We start from the raw sequence: 24,784 nt of genomic DNA, 5'->3' as shown, positions 1-24,784 counted from the left end.
AGATTGATAGATAGGTAGATGATAATAGACAGATGGTAGATAATAGGTAGATAAAGAGATACATTCATACATATACATGATGGATAGATAGATAGATAGATAGATAGATAGATAGATAGATAGATAGATAGGAGCTAAGAGTTCTACAATTGGATCAGCAGGCAGCAGAAAGCGATTGAGACACTGGGCCTGGATAGAGCCTTGGAAACCCCAAAGCTCACCCCCAGTAACACATTTCCTCCAATAAGACCACACCTGCTCCGACAAGACCACGCACACTCCAAGAAGGTCACACCTCCCAATTCCTGTCAAATAGTGCCACTTCTTAATGGCCAAGCATTCAAATATATGATACTGTGGGGGGGCATTCCTATTCAGACCACCAAATAGATATACTGAAAATTGATAGGTGATAGGTAGGCAGATAGACAGAAAGATAGATGATTGATAAGTCAAATGATATGATATAACAAAGCTGTAGACATATACAAATATTGATACATCTATATCTTCCATCATTACTGTTTCTCTGGAGAACCCCGACTGACTGATAGTCTCCCAGGCTAGTCTAGAATCCCTCCTCTCTCCAGCCCCACTGTGGAGGTACCAGTATGCCACCCAGCTGCTCAGAACTAATTTCTATTGAGGCTGAACTCAGTGAAAAATGAATTCTGGCATGAACAACTTACACTGAGCAGACCTGACAGCTTATGCATTTATTCAACAAATATTTACTGAGTGCATTCTGTGTGTGAGGCACTATGCTTAGAAAGTACCAGAAACTCAATTGGTGAGAGAACATTCCTGAATTGGCTGAAGCAGAGGAGACCTAGTAAGCAGTGTCTGCAGTGAGCACAGCTGTTTGAGAACTGCACAGGCGGAGTCTGCCAGGAGCCGCTCCATATAAACTTATGCAGAGAAGCCTTGCCTTCAAAATAATAGTACTAATGGAACAAAATTAAAGTTAACTAATTGGTGTTTACTGATTTGTGAATTTTCTCTGATTGATGGTTATCTTTGAGTAAAAATATGGCTAATCTGTTCTCATTTATAATCTATAAGGATCTAGAATCTCTTCTTCCCCATGTTTATAAGGTCACCTGACTAATGAGTGATTGTTACCAAAAGGTGAGCATCTGGCAGCAATCAAGTCTGTGTGTGAATGTAGAAGTAATTAACTCAGTGTAAATGCCTAGTCAAGAATTGTTTTTATTCATTTTTAATACAAAAGCATTAAATTTATATGTATCTATGGAATATCATGTAATACCTTATTATATGTATATATTGCATAGTGTAATCGCAGTTAAACACAATTGCAAAATCCTCCAGAGAGTTGGCTCAGTGAGTACAGTGCTTGGTGTGCAAGCCTAAGGGCCTGAGTTCAGATTCCTCCAAATCCATGTAAAAGCCAGCTCCACAGTGGTGGCATCTGTGGTGGTTTGAATAAGAAGCTTCCCATAGACTCATATATTTGAACATTTAGTCACCAGGGAGTAAGACTGTTTGAGAAAGATCAGGTGGTGTGTCCTTGTTGCAAGAGGTGTGTCACTGGGCTGTGAGGTATAAAAAGCCCACACTAGGCCCAGTGTCTCTCACTCTCTCTGCCAGTTGCCTGTGGATCAGTGTGTAAAGCTCTCAGCTACTGCTCCAGCACCATGCCTGTCTGATTCCCTCCATGATGATAATGGACTAACTGTAAGCCAGTCCCAATTAAATGCTTTCTTTTATTAGAGTTACCATTGTCATGGTGTCTCTTCACAGCAATAGAACAGTGACTAGACAGCATCTTACTCCCAGTGCCACGGAGGTGGAAACAGGTAGACTACGGAGTGCATTGGCTAGCTGGTCTAGTTGAAGCAATGAGCTCCAGGCCCAATGAGAGACTCTAACTCCAAAGCAAAGTTGAGTGTGATAAAAAAGACACCCAACAGCAACATCTTGCCTCCACATATGCATCCATGGATACACACACACATTATACACACACACAATACACACACATACACATGTACATTCACACACACACGCACACACACACACACACACACACACACACACACACACACACACAGCCTACAGAATAATAAGTGGTAGATAGCATGCTTCTGAAGCTTAAAGATTATCAGAAACAATTTGTGAATTTTCAACACTTTTCAGATTGTTTTAAATATAGGTTATCAAATATCAATTATAGGATATTTCCTTATTCTTAATGTTTCAGTATAATCTGTTTCTCTTCAGCCATATCCAAGACCAAAATAAGACCATATCCTGCTAATTGACAAAGCCAGGCAAGGAGACTGGCTTTGGCAAGTTTACTGTTGATAAGTTGAACCTCTTGAAACTCTTCATTCCTAACACCCGAGTCACCATCGTCTCCTGGCATTTCTGGTGCCTCTCCATCCTTGACTAAAACCTCTGTTTACTTCCTTACATCCTGCCTCGTCCTTGCATTATTCCCTAGATAATGCCAGTCTCACCCTGGACTCCCCCGTGAACTCCAGAAGCATATATCTCACACGTAGCTACATTTCTTCACCTGGATGGCTAATAGGCAACCTAAACAACATCACAAACTGCTCAGGACAGTAAGAAAGGGCTTCCCTTCAACAGGATGGATTTTAGTTGGATCTAAGGAAGAACTTCCTGACTGAGAAGAATATTGAGGAAGCTTGCCCAGGTCTGCTGCCCTGGGATATTTGGAGACTGTATCTTAATAATCTCATTCAGCAAACTTATTTCCCTTTTGTCGGATACCAGCACCTCCATTCAGTGACCTGAGCTGACCCTCTCTGCTTACCTATAAACAGTTCTCTAACTCCAGTAATTGCCCCTTCTGCTGCTGTCACAACCATGGCTGAGCTTCTCCTCGGTGGAAAAGTGTCTCTTATTCTCTTACTGTCCCCAACCAAGGACCACAATCATTCACTAAGAAACGATGGTGAAAATCATGGGCTTAGGCCTGGTTGCCTGCAGTTGATGCTGGATCTGACAGTTACTGGCTACCCACCCATGACACACACCCCGGTGTCTTCACCTGTAGAAATGAGTTGTTGTGCAGATTAAATGAGAATACACATGCAATTCTCTTAGAGGATATGCAAGGAAGTGTTAACTAGTATATGTAGTAAATGCAGGGGAATTGCCCCTCACTGCATTCCAGCCCTCATTTTACAGCCTAAAAGTTGCTTGCTTGATTGTTTGACAAAGTTAATCACATCAACCTCATATTTTAAATCATTTACCAGCTGCCCAACTTCATAGCGTGGTCTACTGTTACAATAGTCTCCTCTCACCTCCTTATCTGGGTTCACACTTATCCTCTCCACAACCACAGAACAAAGTCATCACTGGCCTTCTATACCCAGCACAAATGTCAAATGTTCTCCCCTACCCTCCCTCTTTCATTCTCTTGGTTTCTGCCATCTATTATATACTTTCATGTTGCATTTAGATATTCTTTCCCACCTCTTCTTAATCAGACCCCAGTATGGAGCATGTTAAAGGAAAGCTCCTGTTTTGTCAAACTAGAATTTTAATATATGACTTTTGATTTATAAAATGTGATTATTTTAAATGTATAGTGTTATTTGATAGGCGTGATAAGAAAACTGGGAGGAAAGAGGGAAGGATGAAGGCCACATCCAGTGACCCTGTGGTCAGTGAGCACCATCTTCTCAGGAGGACAACACGGAGCCCCACAAACGCCAGTGTGTGCTTGGGAGGTCCGGTACGCCTGACACAGGAATGCATAACCCACTAGTCTTATTTTTATTTCTGTTTTTCTAAATCTCAATTGGTTGTAAGAATAGAAACAGAGTAAAGGTGGGTATTTCAGGCAGCCCAGATACATCATCCATCCAGGCAGAGCAGTACCTGCCACCTGAACTTATTGTTCTCTCCCCCAAAGTTGACACATTCCCCGAACAACACCGCATCTGCATTAGTTACTCATCTTCCTGCTGTGACAGAGTCCCTGACAAAGCAACTCAAAGGGGAAAGGAAGGCTTCTTTTGGCTTAGAGCTTGAGAGTACAGTCCATAATAGTAGGGAGGGCTGACAGCAGAAATGTGAGACCACCCATCACATTGCACCCACAGTCGGGAAGCAGAGAGATAGGCTGGTAGCCTTCCTTTTGTTTTTCATTTATTAAGTCTAGGACTCCAGCCCACGAGCTAGTGCTGCCCATATTCGGGCTAGAGCTTCCCCCTCAGCTAAACTTCTCTAGAAATGTCTTCACCAGCATTTGTAGACGTGTGTCTCTTAGGGGGATTCCAAACCAGTCCAGTTGCTGATGGAGAGTCACCGTCACTGTATCCACATGAGAAAGCATCAGGACCTTGCCTGGGACCAGATGTGATTCTAGGCCACAGACACATGGTTGGGCCATTAGAATCTGAGGTGGCCTTGATGCTTCAAAGATGGTAGTCAAGTGACAGGATCTGGATGGAGTTCAAGACTTATGAGTCCCCAGGCAATTTAACTCATTTCTTTTTAATGAGAAGTTCAATGTTTAGTCTAGCAGGCTATCTCCAAGGGGATTTTGTTTTCAAGAGTCTTAAGGTATTAATGTGCACTGTGGGTTCCCAACTATGTGTGAATAGAGGAGAGAAAAGCCTAGGGTAAAAAAAAAAACATATTTGACAGAGTATATCTTGTGGCTTTCTGTCTTTTTCCCTCCACTGCAACAATTTGCCTCATGATGTTTTGCTTAGACTAATATTAAAGTAAGTTTGTATTCCTCAGCACTCCCTATCTGTTGTAGCTAGGTATTATTGGAATGTGCCAGAACCCAACCTGGGATTCAACATTTGGCCCACTTAACCCCCAAATGAGTTAATCTCATTTAAATAATTTTATATTGGCTTCTTTGGGGAGGTTGGATTGATATCTAAGATCTAGCATGCTGACGCACAGCTCTTGATTTATGAGAGACTTCAGCACAGGCTCTGCTAGAGTGCTGCAGTGTCAAGGCATAGGCCGGATGATCCTTAATGCATGGAGCAGGAAGCCTGGTCATGTGTGCTGTAGCAGGCACTGAAGGTTCCAAAGACTTTGAATTACTTGTCCCAGACAATAGTACGTATATTCCCTCCACTGTCAAGGACACACACTAAGTAGATGATTGTTCAAGGTCCTTTCTTTTCTGAGGACTCAATCTGTGATGCCACAAAAAATCTCCAGAGCCCTTGAAAATGTGACCATTCCCTCTATCCTGCTGTCTTCTAGATGAATAAATAGGAAAGTTCCACTGTATATGTGGTGCTTTGAATGAGAATGGACCCACAAGTTCATATGTTTGCTTGAATGCTTGAGTCCTCAGTTAGTAGAACTGTTTGGGAAGGATTAAGGATGTGACCTTGTTGGAGATGTATCTCTTAAGGTTGGCCTGAGGTTTCAAAAGTCTACAACAGGCATTCTCTCTCTCTCTCTCTCTCTCTCTCTCTCTCTCTCTCTCTCTCTCTCTCTCTCTCTCTGCCTGCTGCTTGTGGTTCAGGATATAAAGCGCTTAGCTACTGTTCCAGGACCATGGCTTACTAAATGCCACCGTGCTCCCCATGATGTCATGAACTAACACTCTGAAGTTAGTAGGACTAACCCCCAACTAAATGCTTTCTTTTATGAGTTACCTTGGTCATGGTGTCTCTTCACAGCAATAGAACAGTGACTAAGACAGACAATGATTAAAATGTGAGCGAGCTGCATGCCAACGTCAAGTTAATGCCTGGATTCGCTGGGTGTGTTATCTATTTTCCAGGATGGTCTGTTTCTTCTCAGATAGTCTGTCTAGGAACATGGAAAATAGTGCTAAGCCACCCAGCAAGTCACTTGTAGCTTAATATTCTGTTCTTTGGAAGTCAAAAATGAATCATGTCCAAGTCCCTAAAAGCTGAGTAACTTGAGCGCATAGCCAATCAATCGAACTATGGACCCCTGGAGAGATAGGCATCTTAATATTGGCTATATATTGAGCACATCTCCCTCAATCGGCTCAGGTTGTCATATCAGCATTGTTATACTAATGGTCACACTCATCCTTCATATGCATCACAGTGTTTTGCTTTTATGGAAGAAAAAGAAAGACACCCAAAGATGGTGAGTGGCTTGCCTAGGACTGACCACTAAGCGAATCAGCGTTATGCTAGGATGGGAACTTGGGTGTCCCAAGCAGATCTCTAAGCAGTGAAGTAAGAATAGATATGCTAGTGTGTGAAATAGTGTGGAATGGAGGTGCTGCTTGCTTGCTTTATCCTCCTGGGCTCAAAGGTAGAGTGCCCACTAAGCCCCACTCTACAAGACACATACTGTAGATTAACCATATGAGCTTTTACAATCATATATAACTTCCTCTGTCTCTCCCAGGCTGACTAACAGATAATCTATCTCCTCCCCTTCTCAACCCTAGAGAATGTTTCACAGACCACTGACCAATCCTGGCAGTTAACTGTCTAATAAGAAACTGCTCTGTAAACTGCCATTTAGTTCCTCGGACATTCAAAAGGACACAGAGATGTGATGACACTTTGTTGGTGACATGCTGGAGAGATGGGACACAGGGAAGGATGTCACTAATGTGATGTGTAGAGAAATGGTGGTGAGGCACACTGCCCTTCTACAGATCCAAGAGCAGCTGCTCCATTCTTCAGGACACTTCTTTGGGAAAGCTGAGGTGGAACAGAGGTCTCAGGATTGGAACCAGAGTCAGGCATAATGACACAGGGCTGGAATCCCATCACTCAAGAGGCAAAGACAAGAGAATCATTAGTTTGAAGTCAGCCTGAGCTACACAGTGGGTTGAAGTCCAGCCTAGGCTGCTTGTCTCAGTTAGCAAAACAAAGGAACCACAACAAATAGAATCACTGGTTTTTAAGATGCATCCTTTCAGGATGAAACCTGGCTTGCCCTAGCTGCTTCCTTGGAAAGCCCTTCTAATTCATGTGCTGTAACCCACAGGAACTTGAAGAATTAGAAAAAGTGGCTCAGGCCAGATGGCCGCCTTCTCCTTCAAACAACTTCATCCTGTATCATCATGGAACAGGAAGTAGTATTTCTCATCTACTAGGGGAAGGGAAAGGTATTGGTGTAAAAGAAAGTCCCCTCCTCTGTCACACACCATCCCTCCTTTCATTCCTGTCTGCCATTAGACAGAGAGAAATGTGTACACACACACACACACACACACACACACACACACACACACACACACACCATACCATATCTTCAGTCCTCAAGACAATCCTACAAAGTCAAAATTATTGTTGCCCCCAAATTACAAGGAGTAAGTAGAAACCCAGAGGTTAGGTAGCTTGCCCAACATTGTTGAGCTTGTAACTAGCGAGAACACCAGTGTAAAACCCTCATAGTCTGGCTCCAGAATTGGCATCTTTATTTACCTCTCCTGCATTATCAGGCTCTGATGTCCCCTGAATTTGGCTCCAGACTTTGGGAAGGGGAGTGTTTTCTCTGTATAATATCATTTTCCAACACATAGAAATCTGAGTGAACTAATAAATCTTTAAAAGTAAAAGGAAGTATTGACATATTTCATATGGGAAGATCCACTGTCATGATGCAATTCAAACAACCTTCACAAACCAGGGCCGTGGGCTAACTGGTGACCAATCATTTAGGGCTCTCTCATCACCAAAGAGCACCAAAGATGCAAACTCAGATTGAAGCATGGTCTAAAAGGCCAAGATGGCTGTTTCTAATGTTCAATCCCATCAGTAGAACTTGGCCTGTCCTTGACCTCTGAGGCACAGATCTATGTCTATGACTATATATAGAGAGATAGATACACGAAGCACCACTTATCTACATTCAAAATGGTTGCATTCACCAAATGGAACTGGCCTCACTTGCAGTCAGCAGTTATATTGATTGTATAAATCAATACAAATGCCTATAAAACAACGGAGTCACAATAAATGATGATGGGGATAGATAAATAACATTTATGAGTATTTTAAATGGGTAGGATCAAGTAAATGGGGATTCTCTTGGCATTGGGGTAGAAGGCCTGGGATTAATTAGGGAGTTTATTGGAGCAAGTTGCAAAAATTAAAGAGTCGAACACGACTTGGTACAGCTGCCATGAGAATGGAGTAGTACAGTGTGTCGGTGGCACAGCTTGATGGGTGAATACCAGGGAAATTGAAGCTATCACCAGTGATTTGAGTGAGGCACTTAGCTTCCCTGGGTCTCGTTTCTTCCATCTGTCAGCATGGAAAATTGGGTATTGAAATCAAGAGAACATAGTGAAGTACTGAGTTTTTCGGAAGAAGAGTTGTCACCCTCACACATCCTTTTGGTTTAGGGGAAGCTAATATTCAGAAGAAATGTCTATGGCATGTGATAATGATTTGTTCCAAGCCCCAGTAACTAGGGTGTTCCTTGGGAAAGAAGCAATCTAAAACATGCACATAGGAAAAATGGTTGGCGTTCGGAAGCTTGCAAGGAATATACTTCTTTTGCTGTCATTTCAACAGTGTGGCTCAGTCTAAACCCAGACCCAGATCTCAAATGACTGCCCAGGCCTTGCTCTTATGGTTGGTGTCAGTCAATCATTGGTGGAATCAGATGTTGCTGTGCCGGTGTGACTGATAGCTTTCTAGTGAGGCCATGTTTACATCTTATTTCTTGTTTGTGTGATATCCTACGTCTTATAACCTAAGTCTCTGGGAGTTTTTCTCAAGGCTCCATATCATTTCTTATTGCCCCTAACCAAATATGGCAGCTTTAAATAGTACTGCCGGCTTCCTCAGGTTCACTCCTTGTGATAGAATCAGATATAGATGTCTAACATGGAGCATCTGGTGGGGCTTCAGATTCCCCTGTCAAGCAGCAGTAAACGATTCCCCTCCCCCGTTCCTGGCTGTCTCTCTGTTGAAAGACACAGAGTGGCACATCCTAAACTGTCACATAGAATTCACATATATTTACCCAGAGGCAGTCTAATAGTGGACCAAGCTAGTGACTGCTGCAGTAGAAGCATAGGCAAGCTGGTCCCCTTTGAGGCCTTCATCATCTGTGTGGATTCTTTACACTCTGTCTTTCTGCTTAGGTGGTGAATCAGACAATCACTGGAATGAGCAAGCAGGGATCCAGACTCTGCTGCCCCTGAACCCCTTGCTTCTTGTTAAAGGATTTGTGTAATGATGGGACCAAACACACTCACATGGTCTGGTCTCTATCCTGTCCTCCTCTGCTGTTCCCTTCCCTCTGTTCCTAGCCTTTGATTTGCAAACTGGCTCATTTTTCCAATCATCCTGATCATGTGTTCTACATACATCTAGCATTTGTGTGCCGACAGGTGGTGAGCCATTGGCATCCTCTCTGTGTCCCCTCTGAGATAGTCTCCCTGTGGAAAGTAAAATTCTTCCCCGGGGAATTGAGAATGTCCCTCCTGGCTCTCTGGAAGGGAATGAGAAGCCACCCAGAAAAACTGGTGTCCCTGGGGAATAGGGCTATGCAGGCACTACGGGATCACTCACAACTGCTTCTCTTGCTGCCACACAGAAGCTGTGGGGACAGACCCTTTTGTTAGTGGGAGTTGCTCAGGTCCTTGTCGCTTCCTATGACTAGTGCCAACTCAGAGACCTGGTTGAGTTTAGTCAGTATTGGCGTAGGTGTTTTTCATTTGTTTTCCTGGGACTCCCAAGAAAATATGATATACCTGGATGCTGGATGCAGATAGTAGGTGGTGTTATGACTGATAAACTCTTAACTGTGCAAGCAGAACATTTCGTAGAATGGCTGAAGGTAACACTGACTTCTAGTTCCATCTATGGACTTCCTTGGTTCCCGAGACATAAAATTACAGCATTTCTATTTTGAATGGCCCTTAGACAGCATCTAGCCCAGTGGTTTTGTAGTAAACAAAAGAAGCAAAGTTGACCTGGGAACAGGGTTGGAGAACACACACTCCATCTGCAGCAGCAGCCACTGCTCAGCTTCCACGCTGTCCGATTACCTAGAGCAACAGTTCTCCACCTTCCTCACACTGTGACCCTTTAATATACAGTCCCTTAGGTTGTGGTGATGCTCTCCCAACCATAAAATTATTTCATTGCTATTTCACAACTACAATTTTGCTGCTATTATGAATCATAATGTAAATGTCTGTGTTTTCCGGTGATATTATGTGACCCTTGTGAAAGGGCCATTCAACCCTCAAAGGGTCATGACCCGCAGACTGAGAACCACTGACCTACGGTGTTCATTTCCTTTAGAAAGGTAGGTACGTACATATGTATGTGAACTCTGCTCTTCCTTTAACACTGACAACTAGTGCAGAATGAAACCCTGTAGGGTAATGAAGCAAGCCTGTGGCTCCATGTGGTTCATAGCCCTTTGGAAAGTGAGTCTGATCTGGCCCAGCTCTAGCTGAGACCAGACAGGGTCAGCAACTTACCCAAGACCACACAGTTGAAAATGTAGCAGACACCATGACACTGTCTTTCACATCCTACTCTTCTGCTTTCTTGTGTGACATGGTGGGAAGTTGGCATCTGTTCTCTCCTCCTGGCTCCAACCTCTGGAGTAGTTTATCATGGTATAAGGGGACAGGAAGGTGACTTTGAGTTAGAAGACATGTCTCCAAGTGTTCCATTTGCCACAGTGTGACTTTGGGTGCATCTCTTGGTCTTTGATTCCTTCACTCTTTAAATGAACCCACAGAACTGTTTCAAAATTTGCCTAGATGTTCCCACTGTCTGTGAGAACACTGTGCAGAGCAAAAAGCCAAGGAAGCCTGCTGCATTAACAGCCTCGGGAGAAACATACAGTCGTTAAAGTGGGGTGCTGAGCTCAGACCCTGACACAGCAACGACAGCTCGGAGGATCACTTCAGCTCATTCACACACCCTGAGAATACAAGGCAGCGAGCATGTCACAGGCATCAAGGCCTGGCAGATTTGCTTGGTACAAAGGACCTCTCATCCCAGGAAGAGACATGCCCGCACTGATGTTTAGTTTCATTTGCGAGATTCAGTGTTTGGGGACAGTCCCTACTCCACCATCATCCCTGGTGTCATTAGAATCACCCAGAGCCCAAAGAAACCAGAGTGTTGGATCAAACCACTGCTTATGCCCTGCCCTGTCCTGTCCAAAGCCATTTGACTAACTGTGTATAGTGAATCTTATTTTCATCTCCATTTTCAGGGACGCAGACCGGGCTATTTCTCCTTTCTGGACCCCTTTTCTCCAGGAGTTTGGCTCTTCATGCTTCTAGCTTATCTGGCCGTCAGCTGTGTCCTCTTCTTGGTGGCTCGGTACTCTTCCCTTCCCTTTCCTTCCCTGTCCTCACACTGCCACCTCGTGTCTACTCTGGGAACTGCATGGGGTGGGGGTGGGAGGAAGAGAGGATGGTTTAGAAGACCTTGGCCAAATAGAGCTGAGAAATGGACTGGGAGCCTGAAATGCTCTCTGCCCAGCTGTCAACTTTGCACTACCCATCCATCTGTCCATGCATGTGTTCCCTACCAGGCACCTCGCAGACAGGTTTGCTCATCTAGATTTGCTCCTGTACTCTGACCTCCTGAATCCTCCTAGCCACCCCCCCAACCCCCACCAATTTGGGTAGGAGCCTTGGGAAAGGGAGAAGAGGGAAGGGGTGACAGGAAGATGACTCTAATTAAGCACAGTGCATTTGGCCACCCTGGCATCTATCTTTGCCAGGATCTGCCATAAAGTGCTGAGAGACAAGAAATGGAGCCTGCAAATCCAGACAGGGAGGGTGAGGAAAGGGGGGACCAGAGGCCACAGTGACATAGGCCAGGGAGAATGCTGTCTCTGCAGAGGCTGGCTCTGCCTCTGAAAACACAGCTGTCTTGTTGAACAAGAACCACATAGGGTAGCAGGCAACAAAAGGGAACATTTGTGTGTAGCATTGGGTTGGGAGAAATGGTCGGGATGAGGGGCTAGGGAGAATTAGCTTTCCCGTGTTCCCAGAAGCAAGGCACTGTTTCTGTCTATATGGAAGAATTCTAGGGTATCCCTAGGCTGAAAATTCCCAAGAATGTACATAGAGGGGGCTGTTTGCCTCTGACCTAAGGTAGCCTGGCTTCAGGACAGTTCACCTTCCACTCTTCAAGTCCCTACAACCTGCTCAACCCTCAGTTCACCATAGCAGACTGGTGTGTGGGGGCAGAGAATAGCTCAGATTGAGCTAGAAACCTGACAGAGACCTTGTTGCAAGGGACTTATTTTTTTTGTCTCCAGGACACAGCTTTGGGGACCAGATGATCCTTCCGCCCATGCTCTATGAGGGAAACTTTCCAAGGTTGTGTCCCTTCTATGCACTAGGGATCCCATGCTCTTTCCACTTAGGAGAGGCAACCGGAATGTACTGAGCCTCCAGGTCCCCAGTGTGTCTCTTCTCATAGTCATCAAAGCCAAAAGCAAGAAACTCACCCAGGACCCACAAGACCCAGCCCAACAATAACAAATGTAACCACCTAGTAGTCTTCAGACACCGAGTTTGCTACTTGTATGCCACCCACCCCTCTTGGCCCCATAGGCATCGCCACTGTCAAGTATCTGTTGTCAGTGACAGCTGGCGAGGCGCGGGAGCTCGCATGCTGTCTGACACTTCCGCTCTCCACTTTGCAGTGCTGTCTGCTGCTGTGTTTAGGAAGCTGTCTGTGAGATCCAGGCTCTGCTGCTCTGAGATTCTCTTCGGCCCCCTGTGGCTGAGCCTGTGTGTGTGGACAGTTGGGTAGTGGAGTCTGCACAGCTTTCAAGTCACCTCAAAGGCTCTGAAAAGGGTCTTAGGGCTTTGTTAAAGTATAAACACACAAGCCTGACTCACCTAAAGCTGCCCAGATGAGCTCTACACCCTCCTCTGTGATCACCACACCCATACACTGTCCCAAATCTGGCATTAGCAAAAAGAATAGCACAAGAAAATGTGTTAGTCTATCATGGTAAGAGGCTGAGGCAGAAGTACTGCCATGAGTTTGAGGCTATATAGTGAGTTCCAGGCCTGGGCTAGAAGGAAAGAATGCAAAGAATGAAAATAGAAAAGGCATTAAAGGGCTAATCATAAGACTGCATATTTGTATGCTGTGCAAATCTGGGCAAGGCAGTGGTTTGCAAATGGGTTCCATGGAGTGCAAAGGTTCCTGGGAGCTATCAGACACATGTAGGCATTGAGAACTCTGAAGCCCCAATGCCTCTTCATTCGGATAGGTTGTACTTTTTTTTTTCTTTCATATTCTGTCTTCTGGGTGAGATTTTAGGACAGAAAAATGAAGCTCCAGACAGCCATCCCCAAGCTACCTCATAAGAGGGGAGTGCTAATATTTGAATCTCCTGATCCTTGTACATCTGCATCTCTAAGGCTAGAATTTGAGAAAAAGCAGTCAGTGGCTGTCACTATGGATGCTAAACTGGTGCCATCCACATCACTCAGGGCCTTACAGGGTCATAGCCCTCATACAATTCACAGGTTTGTTAGACAGAGCCTTTTTAAATAAGCCTTCCTGCCAATACTGATATAGCCCAGGGTTTCAGAACTATAGAACTAGGGTAAGGGATTTTAAAATCATAACCCCATGGGTCCCTGGAATCTTTCCCTGGTCTCTTCTGGAATTCATCATGAAAGAGTAAGGACGCTTCCAGGGTGTGCACCCCTGATGCTCCCAACTTTCTGTCAAAGGCACCACTTTTAGTCCTTTTGAATACTGGAGTTGAGCATCTGAGTTTACTTAGGAAAGAAAGGTATTTTGAATGAATAAATAAAAAGAGTTGGAAAAGCACCAACCTGGTCCAGCTGTCACCCCTCCCCCTCCATGGGAGAAGGAAATCCAAGAATCCAAGTACAACAAAGAGAAGTAGCTGACCCCATCATACAGGTACAGCCAAGAATATGAGCTGTGGCCCTCTCCAGCACCCCATGTCTACCCTCCTCACCACAGGAATGTGGTCTTCTCTCCTGCAGGTTAACTCCCTATGAGTGGTACAGTCCACATCCTTGTGCGCAGGGCCGGTGTAACCTCCTGGTCAACCAGTACTCCCTAGGCAACAGCCTCTGGTTTCCAGTTGGAGGCTTCATGCAGCAAGGCTCTACCATCGCCCCTCGCGCCTTGTCCACCCGCTGTGTCAGTGGCGTCTGGTAAGGCCCCAGGGCTAGGGAACTGGACTAAATAGAGACTGGAGATGGGTTCTAAACAGACCTGCCCTTTCTGATGGCAAGGAGAGAAACCAGGAAGATCTGCCTTGCCAGACAGACCCTAGCAAGGAGCCAGGTAGAGGGCAATGTAGATGTGGGATGTAGGGCAAAAGAGCATGAAGGCTCAGTACTGTTTTCTCTCTCCTAGCACTTAGCCCTACCTCTGGGTCAGAGAAGAGCCAATGCTAAAAAGGACAAAGAACAAAGCAAACAGCTTTGATGATCCACAACAAGAAAGGAAGGAAGGAAGGAAGGAAGGAAGGAAGGAAGGAAGGAAGGAAGGAACCTCTTGACCTGAAAAATGACTGAGATAGAGTAGCTAATCTAAGCAAAAGCATATGCAGATTTAGGCAAATTAGACTCCAAAGGAGAAGGTCCCTTCTTTGTTCTCTGCTCCCAGCTTTTTCAACTTGTGTCCTCCTTCTCCTGGCTCTGCAGGGTTGGCCTGTCTATCTCAAGAGGTATGGGAATGGGTAAACTCTTAGACTCTGGACAAATGATTCAACATTAGTAAAGCTCTTTGAAAACTTACACAGCATCTATGTGTAAACCAGTCATTTGTATTAGACTCAGGTGAGGAATGAAGAGAGTGTGCAACCTAAAGAGGCGAGTTTGCAAGATACAAGTATCAGGTCCTCTCTCTTAGCAAGCTATGATAGGTTTGACTGCCACAGCTTCCAGAACCTCAAGCCCTGGTCCCCCTGCCTCCTCCTCAGCCTGTTTAAGCCCAAGGAAAGGGAGATGAGGTATTTCCATTATAGATTACTAGTACCTAGGTCACACAGTTGGTCTAGACTCAGGTACCAGAGTTGCTTCTAGAGCTGGGGCTAGTAGCTAGGACAATGACACGCCTTTTTTTTCCTAGAGTATTCATTGCCCCTAATTAATTCTAAATATGGCTGAATTTAAGCCACTTGGGCAAGATGCTTGTCTGTTCCCAGGTATTGCAGAGATGTCACTGAGTAGATCAACAGGCAGAATTGAGCTTTGTGTCCCCAAGGAGAGGAGATTGCCTTAACAGAGGCACTCATAGAACTCCATTGAAGTCTAGAGAACCTAGGCAGAAACATTGGAAGAGGAATACCCAAGGGTGTTAATTTCATTTCTGTGGGTTTTTCCTTCCAAAGGGTGTTCTTTGCCACTGGTGTGTCTGGGCCATTGTTCTTTGCCTTTTTAATCTACCATTGGCTCCCTACAGCACCCAAGGAAAGCCTTCCTCCACAGAATTTTAGAAGCCCATATCCTACAGAGTGTTGCTCTAAATAGCAAGCCCCAGATGACTGACTCACTGTGTTTCAAAGCATGCTGGGAAGGGAGCTCAGCAATAAAGAGGAGCTGCCATGAAAGACCCTTACTAGCCCACTGTCCACAGTTATCAGCATGTCTCTCTGCCTCTTGAGTTCTTAGATACAAAAATCAAAGTTTAGTTAGTCCCCTGGGAGAGGGGGAGACCAGAAGACAGGACCACCATGATCTGCTTTGGCCTCCCAGCCAGAGCAAGTGACAGGAAATGTCACATTGCTCAGAAGAGTGACACCTTTACAACTGCTAATGCCCTTTGGTACAGGGGCACAGCCCCACCAACTCCTTGAGGTAGCTCGGCCTGCACTGGGTCAATTGAGCTGACTGACTCCTTGTCTTTATGACTGTGGCCCTAAATAGCCACATGGCACCCAGGAAAGAACAGACAGAGTGTGGCTATGAACCTGAGAGAAGCTCCCAGACAGCTCTGAGGCCATGTCTACATTCAGGGTACATTAACCCTGCTTCTCATCAGGCTGCTGCCAAACTCGGGCTGGCCCTTCAGGATGGTCTCAGGAAATAGCATCCAACTGTGTAAAGAGCTGAGGGAGGGTGCAGAGAGTGTGTCCTGAACAGGGAGGAAAGTCTGTCACTTAGATGTCACTACTTGAAAAAGCAGCAGGGAGGTGACCAGATGTTTTTTATCCCCTAGCCAGCCTGGAGGCCTTTCCACATTTCTCTGACTCTTGTATTTGCCTAGTTTTTTCTAGACTGCTGATCACAAATGACATAGTATCTCATTTGCTGTCACTAGTCCCCAGATAGAGCAGGTGTCCTTATCCCCATTTATTAGATAAAGAAGCCCAGAAAATACCAGGGCTTTCCTTGCTATCTCATTGGTGGACTGTGACCAGAATAATAATAACAAACAAACAAACAGTCCACTTCCCTGGTGGCCAAGCACATGAAAGTCCATTGAGTTGGTGGGTGGTCCTATTCTGTGTCTCTAGGAAGACATCCAGCTGGAGTTCTTGGTAACCTTACAAAAGGGACAATGGAATTTCTTGGTCCTGAAAATCCACCTGGCAGCTACCAGCTGCTAAGTCCCATGACAAATGCTATGCATTAAAGTAGCAGTTTCTGCATACTGGATAAAGCCTTGTGAATTCAGATGCCACGGATTTGGAATTTGGTGATTCTCCAGTCCAATCCAAGCTGAGATCTGTGACTGAGCCCCTGACACACAAGGCAGTACTGATGTAGATCCAGCCTAATGAGCAGATGGGAAAATCTTGCTTAACCTACCAGAGTGAACACACTGCTGTTTGGCATATATGCTGCCTGCATTGCAGAATTATTCAAATTTCAAATGAATTCTAGCGATTCAGTAGAATACTCTTTAAAGGCGGAAGCAGTTTGCCCATTGTCAGGGTATTTTCCAATTTCAACTTTCAGCAGTCCAAAGATGCTTTTCACAAGTCCATCTTCATTAAGGACTTTCTGCTGTTACAGTTGTAGAACTGGCTCTGTATGACTGCATCAGTACTTGCCAAGCTCCTTCCCAGAGCCCCTCTTTGCTTTCCTGCAGCAGTTGGAGAGAGTGGGTTCACCTCCCTGAGTTGTATGGATTAGCTGAGATAGTGGACATTGCTCATGTTAGGTACTCTCTATGTGTCAATGTGCAGCTGGAGACCGTCTTAACAATGAGGAGGCAAGAGCGCTGGCCCTGCTCCAGCTCTGCACAAAGCCCTTTCCTCATTCACTAGCTCATCTCCGATAGTCCCCAGACTCTGATATACATCCTTTGAATAACAACAAGTAATTACCATTCAGAAATAAGGGGATAAAAAACCCACAACCAATCGTCATCTTCCAGGCAACACTCACAAACTCAGTTCATGTCTCTTGACATCATATGTCCTGTATCCCTTCCTTCCCCACACAGACCCAAGATCTCTTTCAAAGAAAGATACTTGCTTTCCTCTGGCTCATAGCCGGATTGTGCTCGGGGGCTCAAGCATCCAGGGAGTGCCCTGGTAATGATGCCTTCCTGACCTTTTCCTGCATAGGTGGGCGTTCACGTTGATCATCATCTCATCGTACACGGCCAACCTGGCTGCCTTCCTGACTGTGCAGCGCATGGAAGTGCCCATTGAGTCTGTGGATGATCTGGCTGATCAGACTGCCATTGAGTACGGCACGATTCATGGAGGCTCCAGCATGACCTTTTTCCAAGTAAACACCCTGTGGCTGCCCCAATGTGTGTGTGTTGGGGGTGGGGGCAGGAAGATCAGAAGGAAGTGGAGAAACTTGTGCATTGAAGATCAAATTGTCTCTGCTCATCTCATCCTTTCTTTTGAACATCTACCTTAGAGGTCTTCGTGGGGCTCTGTTTTCTCCTGTTCCACAAAATTTCCCCAGAATGAGGTCTCAGGAGGAATTTGTATGAATATCAACCTATCCCAAATTGTTGTGCCTGAGCAGCTGTTAGTACTTGAGATGATTTTAGAACTAATGTGATGGAACCTTCTAAATTTATAATAGTTTTGTGTTTGTTTTATGTTCATTATATACTGTGAATCAAACTTATAGTCTTATTTACATTACTGCATAGGATGGAGCTGATATGGCCATTTAAAATTTTAAAAGTGAGTTAGATTTTATAGTTAGTGCTTAGACAAAGCAAGATTAAAATAACATGGGGCTGGGGTGGCTCCCTGGGTAAAATGCTTGCTTTGTGAGCATGAAAACCTGGGTTTGGGTCCCTATGGTCCACGTAAAAAAAATAAGCTGGGTGTGGTCATGCACACCTGTAACCCAGTGCTGAGGTTAGGGTAGAAACAGAGACAAACAGTAGCCAGAGCTTTCTAGCCATGAGTATAGCCCATCAGTGAGACCCAGCCCCACTGAAGAGACTCCTGCCTCAAAAACACATGGTGGAGAGTAATAAAGGAAGACACCTCAAATCCACCTGCACACACACACATATGTACACATGCACATGCTCACACAAATGAAAATAATGTACACCGACATTTAAGGAACACTAAATGAAGATGAGCTGGAGTCATTTCTCCTAGACTGATGGGTTCCCAGGTACAGATACTCTTGGGTTCTTTAGGATTTGGCCTCGAAGGCCCTGCTACAGTATACTGTTCACTGACAGCCAAGCTGATTGATCACCAAGGCTGACAGAAGCAGGCCATACAAAATAACAGTTTTCATATGCTTCCAGAGCTCCAGGGAAGCAGATTTCCCCTGGGGCTCATAGGTGTCTAACCAACCTAATGTCCAAGAAGCTTGTTTTCACATGAGATAAGCCCAAGACCTTCGGTCTATTTTCAATCGGCATCTCAGTGCCTGTTGGCATGGGGACAGGGAAAGGCTTGGTACAAATAGAGTTTGGATCAAACCCCAGAATTCTGTCTTGTTATTATTTGTAAAACAGAAGCCAGCCTTGCTTTGTGTAGTTGATACACTGGCTAAGGATGGGTAGAAATAGCTGCACTGCTTTTTCAGGGGGTGTCTCTTTATAGCCTTGAATGAACCTGAGTACACTGCCCCAAACTGAGGGACAATGAAGGGACATGACCAGAATTTCAATTCTGCCAATATGAGGAAGTTGGTGCTGGAGGAACTCTGGAAGTAGATGAGACAGAACCAGTGAACAATCCAGTAGGCAGAACTCACAGTATCTCGGGTGCCATCCTCATCGCCTATTAAAGACACCAGTCTCTCCTCCATTATCCTGAGCTATCAGGAAGGGAAAGGTGCTTGGCTGTGATGTGGGGTACAGGGGCAAAAGGGCTCACATAGTGAGCTCTTTAAGCCAACATTTCCTTTCTCATTTCCCAACCCTACTTCTTTCTGATATTTCCCCAGAATTCCCGTTACCAGACCTACCAACGCATGTGGAATTATATGTATTCCAAGCAGCCAAGTGTGTTTGTGAAGAGCACGGAGGAGGGAATTGCCAGGGTGTTGAATTCCAACTACGCCTTCCTGCTGGAGTCCACCATGAATGAGTACTATCGGCAGCGAAACTGCAACCTCACTCAGATTGGGGGCCTGCTGGACACCAAGGGCTATGGGATTGGCATGCCAGTCGGTATGCGGGAGAGGAACAGCCTTTGGGTATAGCTTCCTCCAGGCAGGGTCAGGGTAGCCAACACCATTGAATGAGGTCTGAAATCCATTAGCCCCTGTTTCTAGAACCAACAAGGTTGAGAGTGACTTTAGGAAGGCTTTCTTATGGTTAAAAAAAAAAAAAAAGCAAACACATGTACTAAGCAGAATTATACATGTGTATGTATGTGTGTGTGTACTCAAGTGTGTGTGTGTGTGTGTGTGTGTGTGTGTGTGCGCGCACGCGCGCGCGCACACACGCACACACGCACACACGCACATGCACACATGTGGAGGCCAGAGGTTGACATTGGATGTCTTCCTCAGTTTCTCTCTGTCTTAATTTTTGAAACGGGATCTCTCACTGGATCTGATGCTCACTGTTTTTGCTGGTCTAATCCCAACAATCCCTGTCTCTGCCTCCTCTGGGATTACCTGTCCCCCACCATGCATCCCTTTTTACTTGGGTGCTGAAGATCTGAATTCAGTCCCCATGTTTGTACAAGTCCTTTGTTGACTCAGCCATCTCTGCAGCTTCCTCCCTAATCAGTAATTAAAGAACTAATTGACTGGTTATTTTATCCACTCGCCATTTGAGGATAATTCTAATTATTGGAGAGTATTGACATCCTAGCAGATACTTTAGGCCTCATTCTTGTCTCTTGGTTAATGGCATCTTGGCCATCTCTCTGTTGATTAGCGTCTCTACTAACAGTGGGATGAAGGAAGTGCTAGAGGCACTGAGATGAACACATCATGGTGTTTGTAGTTTATCGATAAGATTACACAAGGTGGCTTTAAATTCTGTGTAGATTTCATTACTCTGTGTACTCCTACTTGGTGTGGGTCATTGAGAATGGGCACCAGTGTACAGTACATTTATTGGGTACCATCTGGTTTTGTTATAGGAGAGTCAGTTGTTTGGCTCCTAAAACGGTGCCACAGCTGTGTTTTTAAAAGGGCATTCACTTTGCTGATAGCTCCACTACCAGAAAATAAGGATATGTGTTTAGTTGTGATTGTGAGGGTTCTAAACACCTCCTCTGGGTGATTTTATGTGGGCCATTGACCATATCACTGTGTCAAGCTGTCCTCATGTAAGGGTGTTCCTGAATAAGGTGGCAGGCAGAAGAATCAAGAAGTGGGGATGCTAGACTGTGTGAGAGCTCTGATCTTCAGCATGCAGACCTTGTAGTCACATTTCACATCCTAGATTGATCTTTCCCTGACTGCAAGTGTTATAAATTATAGAATTCATTTGCAGCTGGAATATAATAAGTATGGCCTTGGAGTCAGACAGAGCTGGTCATGGTACCTTAGATAGGTGCTTAACCTCCTCAGCCCTGGATAACAAAGGAATAGAATTAAGTCTCCCATATCTTCTCAGGGAGTCACTGTGAGATTTAGAACTATAGTTGTCAGGTGTCTTCCCTAGGTGTCTCATACCTAAACCCCCTTGGGGAATATTAGTGTCCTCATTTTTCCTATAGTTCCCAGTGTTGTTGGTAAAAGCAAATTGCTTATTAAAACACTGATTAAAAAACAACCAGGTGAGAATTGGCAATAATGAAAATCATCCTTGAACACGGTTGGGTCTGACACCAGCGGCTGTGTAAACTGGAGGCTTTCCTCTGTGCACTGGCAAGCCTTCATAGGCTCTGTCTACAGCCATATTTTATCAGTGCACACTACTATTACAGATTATGGGCATCTTTGGGAAATGTATTAGCTGACATTTTCTTTCAAGATGGTGGGGTTTATCATGAATTGAACTTGGGGTGCACCTTGGTAACACTCTAGTGACTTGATAAATTTAACCTAAATGTCAAGTGCTTCCTTTCCTTGGGAACTTGACCACACAAAGTTGAGGTGAAAGAGACCAGTTTTAGATAATCAAGAAAAAAATTACCCTTTGTCCTGCCCCTGCCAAGATACTGTTTCAGGTGTATTGTCTCATTTAATTGTGCCATGTGAGAGGTAGATTTGGTTATGCCCATGCTGCAGAGAATAGAACGGAGATTTAGAGCTGTTAGGCTACTTGGCCAGGGTCATAAACTATAAAGAGAAGACTTCTTGAACCTAGGATACTTATCTCCAAAGGCAGTACTTTCCAGAACAGAAGTCAGCTGGACAGGACAGAATAGATGGGTGGGGGTGGGCTGTGGAGAGTGGACAGGCTGTATGCTGGGAAGGGGAGCTCTGTGTGCCTAGGAGGATACTGACATCCTGCCCCGGACTTTGCTTTGACCCTGTAGGCTCAGTGTTCCGGGATGAGTTTGACCTGGCCATTCTCCAGCTGCAGGAGAACAACCGGCTGGAGATTCTGAAGCGAAAGTGGTGGGAAGGGGGGAAATGCCCCAAGGAGGAAGATCACAGGGCCAAAGGTAAGCACACTAGGGGCTTCTCTCCTACTTACAGGACCAACATGGTCTGGTTCTCCTGTCCAAAGTGTAATTAATGGCTTGTGGGATACTTGCACACCAAAGCCTAGATTGAGCTGCCTGGGATCAGTGCCATCATAAAGTCTTTTCTGCTATAGGCACCAGTGTTGCCTCACACACACATCCTAGAGATGCTTTGTTATCTGAATCTACCCTCAAATCCCAATGCCATTGTTACCACCCTGGGCCATAGCTACACTGTGATAAAAGTCCAAATGGTGTCAGGAGTGGAAATTGAGGGCAGACATCTTGAATGGCAAACACCAAACAGAGAGAGCAAACTGGAATGACCCCTGACTTTGAAGCCTCAAGACCCATCCTCCAGTGACATGCTTCTTCCAGTAAGGCCATGTTTCCTTAGCCTCCCCAGAGAGCATCATGAGCTGGGGATCAAGTATTCAAATGCCAGCATCTGTGGGGGACATTCTCATTCAAACCAACACATCCATTCTGGCTTCCCTCCTGTGTGATTGCAATGGCTTGATCTCCTTTTGCCCATTCTTGTGTCTTGACAGTGGCCAGAGTGATTCATGTTTAAAATGCAAATTAGATCACAGATTTCCTCTGCATGAGCCCTTTAGCAACTTCCTGTCTCACTCAGAATAAATTTCAGATTCCCTGGAGCCTTGAGGCCAAGTGTGATCTATTGCTCTAGACGCTCTCTTTTATTTCTTCTCCCCAAGCCTCCCCATCTTTCGTCCACCCTGGAGTCAGAGCACCTGTTCCCTCCTCTGTGGTGCTCTGTCCCCAAGCTCCCTCAGACAGGACTCCTTCCCCTCTCACCTGAACCTGTTTTGTTTTTCTTTCTAGGCTGCACCAAATAGTATTTGCTTATTGCTTATTTGTTCACTTCCCATCTTTATGGCATGAGATTTCATAAGGGTGGGGTTTGTCTACCGAGGGCCAGCACAGGCTATTTTCTTGAATGAATGAATGAATGAATGAATGAATGAAAGAAGGAATCAATGAATGATTGAAAGGTGAATAAAAGAATGAACACCACATTGGGTTGAATGGAAAGCAATCACAGATTGTATGTGCAGTAAGGAGTGCAGAGTGTTCCTGACCACCCAGGATTTCTTGTAGGGAGACCCACTAATGCTTGTTAGTTATTTTTAGATAGCTCATATTCTCAACATGTTCTGACTTGGACAATAAACTATATGGTCACCCTTTCAGTCTACTTTCAGCCTTGATAAAATGTGCAATAGGTTTACCTGGTCATTCAGAAGGAGTAGAATGAAGGAGAGCAAGCACTTGCCTTTCTTGTTGGTATGATGAATGATGTTGAAAACCACTGTGTTTCTAAGTGTTTCTATGTAGAGGTCCATCTGGCAAGGCGGGTCTCTGGAATACGGCTCTAGGGGGCTGATGTAAATAATGTAAAAGAAATCTTGCCTTCCTAGGAAGCCACCAAGACCACACACTTGTTGAAATGTTCCCTTCACAAAGACCAGAAAATGGGAATGGCTGTTAGTGGATGTGGAGGATCGGCAGATATCCTTTGAATCCCACCTCCACCCATTGCTAGTCTGTGAACATAGGCATCTGGTTAATGCTGCCTAGCTCACTTCTGTGTATGTGATGAGTACAGAAACCAGAATACCATGGAGCTGCTGGGAAGGTCAATCTGGGACTAGAACACACTGGGTTTTGTTCATAGCAAGGATCCAGGGCATCCCAACCATTATTGATCTGCACTGATGAATGTGTGCCATGCTACTCTCAGAATTCCAGGATGGCTTGTTCTGTTGTCTTTGTCTGCATGCATTTATTTTCTAACTATCAGCCAGTCAGTCATCCAATCAACAGGCGATACTGAGGGACAGTATCTTGTTCCTGGGAATAAGACAGTCTCAGAGACCATTAAGGATCATGAAGTTTCAGGGGAGATTATCAAACAATCCTGGTACTGGCCAGACTACAATGAAAGGCTGAGGGTGAGTGCAGAGGGGACTAGCTGTTATTTATTTTTTTTTTTTGAAGAAAAGCTTGAGGGAACTAACTACAGAGGAAAATATCAAGACATGATTACAGATTGGGTGTAATTAACTAGATTTCTGAGTTGCCCAGATCCTGAACAGGTAAGGACAGTGTTAAGAGGGCATTTCAGACAAATAAGCACCATGGGGAAGATCATGGAGGCCAGAATCTGTAGGGAAGGGAGTACAGGGGCTGCTATGAGATGGGCGAAGGCTTGGCTCAGCGCAGGGACCAGTTTGAGAAAGCTGGCTGTAGATGGCAGAAGTTCTAGAGTAAGCTACTGTGAAAGCTTTTGTGGTTCCTGTGTGTGATCTCAGAGGTTGTTTGGAGAGTATCTCTGGTCCCCAAAGATGGCTGGCTATTGCCTTGAGAGGCGCACAGTCCAAAACAAGTTCTTCATACTCACAGCAGACATGATGCTGTTGAAGGGTGAGAGACTGGGCTAGAGAAGTATTTTGGAATGTAGACATTTTCTTGCTGCAGGCTGAAGGAAATTGATGGTAGAAGTTAAAGAAAAAAACTGAAGACTCAAAGCCACCAAGTCTGCAAAGTAGCCCAACCAGGGCATGCTGGGTATGGTCCATCCCTGCCAAGGAGACTGCCCTCAATGCTAACATCTATGGCTGGTGTCACTCCCAGAATGAGCTTAGGATTACAAGAGCTACAAAGAGAATTTTTAAAATCACTTTTAGAGTTTGGAAAAATCCCAGAATTATTTGACATACTACAGTAGAGTAGTGGCAATGGGAAGACACATGGGGGCTGAGGGCAAAGAAAATGAAAGACCTGAGGTTTCTCCAGGCTCCAGATGGGAATA

General features: G+C 45.0%; 1 protein-coding gene across 1 annotated transcript in view; it reads left to right on the top strand.

The window, feature by feature from the left end:
* Grik4 (glutamate ionotropic receptor kainate type subunit 4) overlaps positions 1 to 24,784 on the top strand; it is a 290,512-nt gene that overhangs the window by 251,990 nt on the left and 13,738 nt on the right. The window contains exons 13-17 of the mRNA XM_027412199.2: positions 11,167 to 11,276; positions 13,946 to 14,119; positions 17,488 to 17,653; positions 19,301 to 19,526; positions 21,799 to 21,927. Coding sequence (XP_027268000.2) covers positions 11,167 to 11,276; positions 13,946 to 14,119; positions 17,488 to 17,653; positions 19,301 to 19,526; positions 21,799 to 21,927 — 805 coding nt within the window. The remainder of the gene's footprint in view (positions 1 to 11,166; positions 11,277 to 13,945; positions 14,120 to 17,487; positions 17,654 to 19,300; positions 19,527 to 21,798; positions 21,928 to 24,784) is intronic.

Source organism: Cricetulus griseus, chromosome 4, assembly GCF_003668045.3.
Source record: "Cricetulus griseus strain 17A/GY chromosome 4, alternate assembly CriGri-PICRH-1.0, whole genome shotgun sequence".
NCBI classification, from domain to species: domain Eukaryota; kingdom Metazoa; phylum Chordata; class Mammalia; order Rodentia; family Cricetidae; genus Cricetulus; species Cricetulus griseus.
Note: the sequence above shows the minus strand (reverse complement) of the source record. Positions and strands in the feature narration are given on the sequence as shown.